The sequence below is a fragment of the Cucurbita maxima genome, unplaced genomic scaffold, assembly GCF_002738345.1.
Source record: "Cucurbita maxima cultivar Rimu unplaced genomic scaffold, Cmax_1.0 Cma_Scf00022, whole genome shotgun sequence".
Lineage (NCBI taxonomy): Eukaryota > Viridiplantae > Streptophyta > Magnoliopsida > Cucurbitales > Cucurbitaceae > Cucurbita > Cucurbita maxima.
In genome coordinates this window covers 3,548,491-3,558,342 of record NW_019272038.1, presented here as the reverse complement: position 1 = coordinate 3,558,342, position 9,852 = coordinate 3,548,491, and the positions used below count along the sequence as shown (strand labels likewise).

The 9,852-nt window shown below is 33.3% G+C and overlaps 1 protein-coding gene across 5 annotated transcripts; it reads left to right on the top strand.

Moving 5' to 3' along the window:
* Nucleotides 1-2,884: 2,884 nt before the first annotated feature.
* On the top strand, nt 2,885-9,422 carry LOC111495992 (ATP-citrate synthase beta chain protein 2-like). Of its 5 annotated transcripts, none has more exons than XR_002720409.1 (18): nt 2,885-3,009; nt 4,247-4,355; nt 4,506-4,608; nt 5,018-5,083; nt 5,165-5,288; nt 5,479-5,613; nt 5,931-5,991; nt 6,068-6,144; nt 6,326-6,481; nt 6,575-6,703; nt 6,854-6,986; nt 7,089-7,216; nt 7,567-7,672; nt 7,785-7,861; nt 7,956-8,026; nt 8,188-8,472; nt 8,585-8,721; nt 8,821-9,026. XR_002720409.1 is itself a non-coding variant. In XM_023146206.1 (18 exons), the coding sequence occupies exons 2-17, from the start codon at nt 4,256-4,258 to the stop codon at nt 8,658-8,660; spliced, it is 1,827 nt and encodes a 608-aa protein (XP_023001974.1). In that variant the 5' UTR covers nt 2,885-3,009; nt 4,247-4,255; the 3' UTR covers nt 8,661-8,680; nt 9,223-9,422. The 5 variants fall into 5 exon arrangements, 4 of the variants coding, with proteins under 4 accessions (XP_023001974.1, XP_023001975.1, XP_023001972.1 ...); XM_023146206.1 differs by lacking the exon at nt 8,821-9,026 and adding an exon at nt 9,223-9,422 and having other exon boundaries at nt 8,585-8,680; XM_023146207.1 differs by lacking the exon at nt 8,821-9,026 and adding an exon at nt 9,223-9,422 and having other exon boundaries at nt 8,585-8,684.
* Nucleotides 9,423-9,852: the final 430 nt, after the last annotated feature.

Here is a 9,852-nt window from a genome sequence, read left to right as displayed (position 1 = left end):
CATGTGATCATCATGTTAAATATTAATCTTCTCAATTGATGGATTTCCAAAGAGAGATTAAATATTTCTTGGTTCAAGTCTTATACAAATTCTTGCCCATGATACCCCCACTAACATGTTTCACATGAATAATTTGGATCAAATCATTTGTAATGATTACAAAGTGAGCCGTATCAATGGTTTTATTCGGATAAGATGCCCAACTTTATCCATATATTATAGACACGTTAGGTTATTAATTGAACACGATCCTCTTGTATGTCAACCTTGTACTCTTCAAGCTTATATTAATAAGCTTGGATATTCATACGAGGGATAATTTTAAATTGTAAATAAAATAATAAAAATTATTGTTAAAAATTAAATAATTAATTATAAGGCTTTAGGGCGTAAATCCCAACAATTCATACATCTTTAAGCTAATATAATCCAAAGTCAACACCTCCAATTTACTCAATTTTCTTCACGAATCTGGGTGAGTAACAACACGAAACTTTAAGATTTCATTTCCTAAAGCATCATGTTTAAGAATCAGACTTTAAAACTCAAAACTCACCGATTTTCAAAATTATCTCAAGACTAACTACTCGTGGACTTACCTTAAGTTTTCTTGAATGACTTTTTGGCAAAAATGGTCGATCCAAGTGCTTGATCTCCTTCTCTTCGGTCTAGTGAACGAGTTCATGAGGGTTGTTAATATGAACCAAGAGACATCAATCATACAATATACTTTAATGAAGATGTGAAGAAAATGTTATTGAAATTATTAAAAGACATTTCAATCCATGCCACATAGATGAAGAATAAAGCTTCGTTATTATAAATTTTGGGTGAATCATAATTTAGAGTTATATTTCTTTAATGTATTTTAAGGCTTATTTACTGATAATTATGGCCATAAATTATATGTAGTGGCTAATTATAGTCCTAGAGAATGAAAATTACAAACTCTTGAAATACCCCATTTTAAGAACGATTTTATTTTGATATTATATAAAGCTATGTATGTTATCATTGTAAAGAAGACTTAAGTTCTTTGGAATTCTATATAGTTTAAGTGGCAGGTAGAATCATTCAAATTCGACATCATCAATCTTGGTTGTGAAGTGATTTGAATCTCAAATAAGTATTCATGCCTTGACATATGTTATCAAAAAGGTAATTTGAATTAAATTTAGATTGTATATTTAGAATCATTCAAGCTATACATGATCGATCTTGCTTGTTGAGTGATTCAAATCTTAAACAAGTATTTTTGCCTTGAGATATTCTATCAATAAGATAATCTAAATCTTACTTCAATTGTAGTGATTCTTTATCATTTGTATCAAACCTTTTCCTCGGGTTGATTTCATATCATTTGCCAATCGATCTTATCCCTCTGTCGTTGGATTCTGAGCTGTTCTTCCCTTATTTTCTTGATTTTATTAAACCCTAATTTCCATTCTCGAGTTTCTCTATATTTTTTTTTAATTTTCTTTCTTTCTCTTCTTGTTGACCAAGAGGAGGGTCAGACCCCTCAAATGATAAGTGGGGAAAAATTACCAATTTGCCCCCCATTGACTTTGACTCGATTTTTCCGAACACTTTTCTCATATGCAGTAGTTAAAAGATTGGACCTCTAAAGCACTTAATAAAATTCTAGAATTAAAAGCAACCAATGTGAATGTTTATTAAATCAAGGTTAAATTGATAAAAAAATATTTTTAAATTTTATATTTTGTCTAAAAAAATATCTCTAATTTCAACCGTTTCAATAATATCTTTAAACTATAAGAATAAAAAATAAAAAAAATACTTTTATCCTTAATTGGGAAATAACTAAATTTGGGTGTTGAAATTTATTATACACTCTCACCAGTATTTTTTAAAAAAATTTAAATTTTTTTAAAATTTAAAGACATTTTTGAAACATTTTAAAAAGTTTAAATATATTTTAAAAATAAAATATTAGTATTTTTCAATTTAATTTAAAAAAATTAATTGAAATTAAAATAAAAAAAATGTTTTCGAGATAACACCCATTCCCCCAGGTAAAAAGTTTGGTATGTGAGTAAAAAGGCTGATTTTGTAACCGTAAAATTCAAATGTATTTATTTATTTTTATTAATTTAGCCTTAAATTGTATAATATTTTACCTAATTCACCATATAAATTTAATTGATAAAGTATTTAATATCATTTTAAAGCCCCGATTCTTTATCCACAAAATTATTTTAAAATAAAAATATTTATGAAACAACTTTTTCCCCCCCAAAATTAAAAACAAAAATATTACTGAATTTAGATTTAAAATTATGGCAGTCAATTAAAATAAAATAAAGGTAATTTAGGGTGGTTGGAGGTGGTTGTAATGCGGGCGCATGATGAGAGGAAAGTACACGTAGGAAAATAGATCTATTTAAGAAATTAAAAATTAAAAAAACATGTCAATTGCGTGACCCAAAAGAATTTTAGGTAATTTCTTTAATTTCACGCTAACCGTCAGATCTACCTACCGTCCACCCCTCCATATAAAAAAATAAAATAAAGCTTATTATTTTATGTTCTAACTCAAATCTTGGTCGGAATCTTAGATCAGATGTTAATTCAAGGTCGAATCAAATTAGAAGCTGATAAATACGGATACCATATTTGAATGTGTATGTTTGGTAAATTTTTTAAATTTTATATATATTAAATTAAGTAAATAATAAAAGGATTAAATTATAGATTTGGTTGATAATTAAAAAAAAAAAAAAAAAAAAAGGTTAATTTTTTAAAATTAGTGGTCGTATTTATTAAAACTCCTTGTGAATCAGGGTTGTGAGCCAACTAACCGGGGCCACGTGGTGGATGCTGGATCATCCTCTTCTTTTTGATGGTTAGCTCTCCGGTCCTCTAATCTGACCACGCTCACCTACCTTATTTAAATCCCAATTCAATTTCCTCTAACTTCCAGCATTCAATTTCTTCTTCCGTCGCATTTCTCCACCGAATTCCACTCGCCAACTCTGAGTGTGCTAACAGGTATGTTTTCTAGTTGCATTTCTGTCACCGATATTGATTCCCGCCTTTGTTGTTCTTTATTTATTTTTTTTTTTTTGTTTATTTACTTCGGTATGGATTACGGCGCGTTTTTAGATCTGCTTCTTGCGTCTGTTGGATTTGAATTTCTGTTTGCCTCTTAAACATTGTGTTTTCTCCATCTCTTTTACTATTTGGTTTTTGAGTTCCTGCTGATCTTCGAGACGTTGCGTTTGTTGATCTCTTGGAAGCTAATTGTTAAGTATTGTTGAAATTGATTGAACTTTTTTTTTTTTTTTTTTTTGTTTTTGAATTAAACTTTGTGTATCTGAGAGTTTGATCTGCTAATCGACTGGATTGGCCTTCTGTGTTTCTGGTTCGGCCTGGATCTTTGAGGGAGTTCTATTGTTCTAGCAGTAGGAGTTCAGTAAGTGTGTGTTACAGAACAACTCAAATTATGTTACCGATTCGGATTTTCTAATTGAGACATTGTGTATGCGTGTACAAGGATTAATCAATCTACTGAGAGAGCAGGTAGAAAAGACGTTATGTCGGAGCTTCTTAGGTATTGACTTAAAGAGTGCTGTCAAAGTGAGAAGGAAAAGCTATGATGCGAATTAGACAATAGAAAATCAGGAAAAACAAGAAATTAGGCTAGCTACCTAGAGTAGTTGAGTTGCTTTACCTTCTTTCCATGCCATCTTACTCAACCTTATTGATAAATTCGGTTACTCTGTGATGATTCAAATTTGTCCGTTTTTGACTTGCAGAAGTCATCTGGTAGGCTTTAGTTGTTGAATTAATATGCTCCCTTTCTCCTCCTGTCCTTCAATGATGCGAGGCCAGAATCAATTTATTGAATGATGTAGCAACCATGATTTCTTTTTTGCCCACCTCCTACGCTTAAAACCTTTGATCGCCTTGGTTTGTACTTTCTAGTTTCTGGGCTAGCATCTTTAATGCGAGCTTTTGATAACTTAGTAATCAAAGAGATTGATCAATTTCATTATGAGTTAGGTTACGAATGTATTGTTCTTGACTAGATAATCGACTTTTGTGATTAGGGGCAACATGTTAGGGAAAGTACACTAACGCCGACCTGATCTCAGTAGTTGCTCGAATTTGTGTATAAATTAAAACATCTATTTATTTAATTGTTTCTGTACTTTGATTTAAATCTTTACTATGATAAGGCTTTTGTTGGAAAAAAAATATAAGAAAATCACGTTGCTATTCGCAGGTCCTCACCATGGCTACCGGACAAATATTTTCTCGCACGACACAAGCATTATTCTATAACTACAAGCAACTTCCCATCCAACGGATGCTTGATTTTGACTTCCTCTGCGGTGTGTATTACTTCTTGTAACTCCGCCTTTTGTCTCCCTCTTCTTTATGTCTGTTATTATCTACAGAAAGTATAGTTCAATACAAGCAATAGATTGTCATATTAACGTGGCTCTGGTTTATGTCACTTATCTGTCTGACTCATTTTTTAGGGAGGGAAACACCATCAGTTGCTGGTGTCATCAATCCGGGTTCTGAGGGATTTCAGAAACTATTTTTTGGTCAAGAGGAAATTGCCATCCCAGTGCATTCTACGTGCGTAATATATTCCTCATTCTTTTGTAATAACTATTTTTTAATGTCTCACCTTTATTGATACATAATACTTGCTCACTATTTTTCAATGGCTTCTACTGCGGTGAAACTGCTTATAAATTAATTGCTACAGTATCTCATGTCTTTTCAGCAACAGCATTACATTATCTCTGGAAACGACAACAGATAATAACTTTTAAGTTGTAGATTTAAATGACTTTAAGTTGAAGGATCATTAATCGGTGCTACTTTTCTATGCAATCTATATGTTCATTTAACTCTTCTACAGAAGTTGTTAAAGTTATATATATGTTCTTTTATCTCATCTACAGAAGTTGTTAAAGCTGTATCGATTTAGACATCAGAATAGTTGAATTATTATCCCAACTCCTTTTTGATTCGTTTTCAGGATTGAAGCAGCCTGTGCAGCACACCCCACTGCTGATGTTTTCATTAACTTTGCATCCTTCAGAAGGTTAGTAATCGTTGTTTACTGATAGTGTGATGTACAGAAATTTTCTGTTCCAGCTCATAATCAGTTCGTACTATCGTGCAGTGCTGCTGCATCATCAATGGCTGCTTTGAAACAGCCTACCATCAGAGTTATAGCTATTATAGCTGAGGGTGTCCCAGAGTCAGACACCAAACAGTTGATTACATATGCACGGGCAAACAATAAGGTAAGAAATGTTTTCGTCCTGTGATATTGGGCTCTCCTAGCTTTGGTAACCCAAAAGTAAATATTATCGGTTCAAATAGCCACATGCATAACCCAAATGATGAGTGACGTAAGGAAAACAAGAAGATCAAGGTCAACAAGTCGTGGGATCTTCATCGAACTTGAATGATTTCTCTTTGCTTAATCTGCAGGTTGTTATTGGCCCAGCTACCGTTGGTGGCATACAAGCTGGAGCATTTAAAATTGGTGACACTGCTGGAACGATTGACAATATTATACAATGCAAGCTATACAGACCTGGATCTGTTGGTTTTGTCTCTAAATCAGTAAGTAACTTAAACATAATTCTTCAGCTATTATTTTCCTTATTTCTTGTTGTCAACTTACTTCTTTCAACCAAACTTCTTTTGGGCGTGAAAATTTGGTAGACCTATCGTGCACAAAGTAATTGTTATGGCATTGTAGATATTATTTCAATGTTGAAGTGTTGGCTATCCAATCAGCGTTTTCTCCACATTGACCGACTTTCTAAAGATTACATCACGTTTTTCTTTTGAACTGTCAGACCTTATTTTTCCCTCTTCAAAATAGTTGACCTATACATCAATGACGCTAGTGTAATAATATGTTATAAATGCTGCAGGGAGGAATGTCTAATGAGATGTACAATACTATTGCCCGTGTCACTGACGGAATTTATGAAGGTAAAGTCCACAGTCACACACTGTGTTATTTTAGTTCCGTTTGAAACAATATTTGATCAATTCTTGTACTGCACAGGTATTGCAATTGGAGGGGATGTGTTTCCGGGTTCAACTCTTTCTGATCACATTTTGCGGTTTAACAACATTCCACAGGTATTCTGACTGATATATTCTCAAAATATCTTTCAATTTAGCTAGTCATCTCCGTTGGCCATTCAAGTAATGAATTTTAGGGACTTGTTCTAACGTTTTAATCAAGTTATTATCTTGTTGCCTGTTTCTGCATTTTGTCATTTGCATTCAATGTGTTTTTTTCTCGTTGGCATATTCTTAGGTGAAAATGATGGTTGTGCTTGGAGAACTTGGTGGCCAAGATGAGTATTCTTTGGTTGAAGCCTTGAAACAAGGAAAAGTTAACAAACCAGTGGTTGCCTGGGTTAGCGGCACTTGTGCCACATTGTTTAAATCTGAAGTTCAATTTGGTCATGCTGTAAGTTCATACTTGAGTTACTCCGCTTAATTGTATTGTTGTTGTATGATATACTTGGCTAACACATTATTTTCTCCTTTGCCTTCACTATAGGGAGCAAAAAGTGGCGGTGAGATGGAGTCTGCACAAGCAAAAAATCAAGCTTTAAGGGATGCGGGAGCTATTGTTCCTACATCATACGAGGCCCTTGAAGCTGCCATTGCGAAAACATTTGAAAAATTGGTAAATTTGCACTACGACTTTCTTCTATGATATCAAGGGGCTATTTTCGATCACAGTGTCTTCATGTTTCAAGGGGAGGGATAAATGCCCCTTGATTTTATTCGTTGCAATTAACATGTAATTTGTTTGACCATCTAATTTACTCAATAGGTTGGAGACGGAAAAGTTACCCCAGTAAAGGAAGTGAAGCCTCCTCAAATTCCTGAGGATCTTAGTTCAGCAATTAAGAGTGGGAAAGTTCGGGCCCCAACCCACATTATTTCCACCATCTCTGATGACAGAGGTATGCATGCTTTGAACCTAATGACCAGATTTTCTTTGAGAATAACTGTAGTGTTTGATATGTTACACTTCAGATTTTAATTACTAACTTTTCAAACAAAAGGTGAGGAGCCAAGCTATGCTGGAATTCCAATGTCTTCAATTGTTGAGCAAGGATATGGTGTTGGGGATGTTATCTCACTATTATGGTTCAAACGCAGCCTTCCTCGATACTGTACCCATTTCATCGAGGTTTGTAGCTCATACTATGAAACTGATTTTCTATTTTGGTTTAGTTTTCTAGTTTCATAGAGCCTGTTTTGAATGACTTTCTAAATACATAGAAAAGGAATTTTAAGAACTTGAAAAACCATTTCAACGCCACCCTTTTAAGTTTCTAGCTAATTTTCTCATAGCCCAGTTCTTGTACGATTCCTCGTCACAACCTAAGAAAAAGTAGTGAGAGGAGGAAGCTTGGAACTGTACAAGGCCAATCCAATTCCACATTCTTTGATTTCTGGCTTTCCACTTTCATGAACACTCTTGTGAAGGTTTAAATGACAGTCTTGAGTTGGGGTTTTAAAATTTTATGATCTCTTCAGATATGTATTATGCTCTGTGCGGACCATGGTCCTTGTGTATCTGGAGCGCACAACACTATTGTAACAGCAAGGGCTGGAAAAGACCTCGTGTCCAGCCTTGTCTCAGGTATGTGGTAACTGTCATTTCATTTCCCTTCCACTGTAATTTGGGTTTTCTTCACACGGTATGTTTTTTAATTAAATGAGTCTGGTTTTTGCCTCATAACTTTCTGAAATAGGCTTGCTTACTATCGGCCCCCGATTTGGTGGTGCCATTGATGACGCTGCTCGGTACTTCAAGGATGCTTATGATAGAGTAAGAATTTATCTGTTGCTGAAACTCTGAATTCCCATGGTATCTTAGAATCTATGGTCGGTAAGTTTCTATGATTTTTCCGGCCTTCTTGCAGGGTCTCACGCCTTACGAGTTTGTCGAAAGCATGAAAAAGAAAGGCATTCGGGTGCCTGGAATTGGTCACAGGTATGCACACTTGTAGTAATTAGTTCTATTTTAAAAACTTATATTTGCTTCAGTGTATATTTTTTATACCAAAAAGACAAATCGAAAATTTAAATGCAAAAACAATGAAGTAAATTTATAATTTTTGTTGTTTCTGGGATTGGTTTGGTTGTAAAATAAAGGATCAAGAGAGGCGACAACAGAGATAAGAGAGTGGAGCTGCTACAGCGGTTTGCACGAACACATTTTCCATCCGTGAAGTACATGGAATACGCTGTGGAGGTTGAAAATTACACACTCTCAAAGGCAAACAACTTGGTTCTTAACGTAGATGGTGCAATTGGGTCTCTTTTCTTGGATCTTCTTGCAGGCAGTGGAATGTTCAGCAAACAAGAGATTGATGAGATCGTCCAGATTGGCTATTTGAATGGTCTCTTTGTGCTCGCTCGCTCCATTGGTCTCATCGGGTAAGCAAAATAAATACCAATTCTAATAAATTCTTCAAAACTTCAACTTCTAATTTTAAATGAAAAAAGTGTTTAATTGTATCTCTAAATAATTCAATTGGTGTTTTTACAGACATACATTTGATCAGAAGAGACTGAAACAGCCTCTATACCGCCATCCTTGGGAAGACGTCCTTTACACCAAATGAAAAGCTTTACAAATAAAATAGTAAGTAAGAGCAACGAGCATTTTCAACTACATTTACATTTGTTGTGTTCTTTTTTCCTCCTGTCTTATCCTCTCTCCCTCCTTCCCCCCCTCACCCTTACATTTAGCATCTGCATATCTATACCGCCATCCTTGGGAAGACGTCCTTTACACCAAATTATTACTGGGACTACATTTACATTTAGCATCTGCATATATTCTGTTGAAACGAGGCAACCTTGTCTAAACGAGCACATGCTGCATGCTAAATCCAAAAATTTAATGGATAGATTTCAGTATATTTCATCTTACTTTTCTCCCAGGTGAGCAACACAGGGGACTAATATTACAGGAACCTGGGGATTAATTGTGTTTCATTATCCCCTTTTATTGCCTTTTTTTTCATTCTTTCTATCACAATTTTAATAATTTGGATATAAATAAATATCCAAATGAGAGATTATTACAGTTACGTAAGCACGGTCAAAAAAATAAAATAAAATAAAATAAAATAAATAAATAAATAAATTTTAATAGTTACTATTTTTTTTCCCCGTTTGCAGGTGAGATTTGAGTATCCGCTACTAGTGTTAAAGAGCTGGTTGGTTATAGAACCTGTTAGGTTAGAGTCGAGAGTAAACTAAAAAAATTTCGTTCTGTCTTATTATATTTTATAGCACCGTTTTTTCATACCAAAACTGTAGTTATAATGTATTTGCAACCTTCCAGTTTTTATTAAATGTTATTTCGTCCGGTCCCTAAATATTGTTTTTATAATGTTTGTTTAAAAAAATAACTTTATTTCTTTTCATTTTTTCATTTCTCTTTAAATGACATCTATATGAAGAGAGGTCACAGATTGTTACGTAAACTAATAAAAATAGTAATTAAAAAAATAAAACATTTATAATTGTAATTAAAATTTAATAATAATAATAATAAAGAAAACTTGTGGGGTTTAGGTATCCTATTAATAAACAAATAAATAAAAATAATCAAAAGATTAGATTATGACAAATATTAACCAACAAAGTGTAATACTTTAGGACAAAAAAATAAATTAAAAAATTAAAATATTGTTTAGTATCTATACTAAGTATTATTCTATTTTAGTCTTAATGTATTCAAATATAATCTCCAAACTTCTATAAAAATATTACTAGTTCTTAACAAAAAAAAAAAAAAAAAAAAAA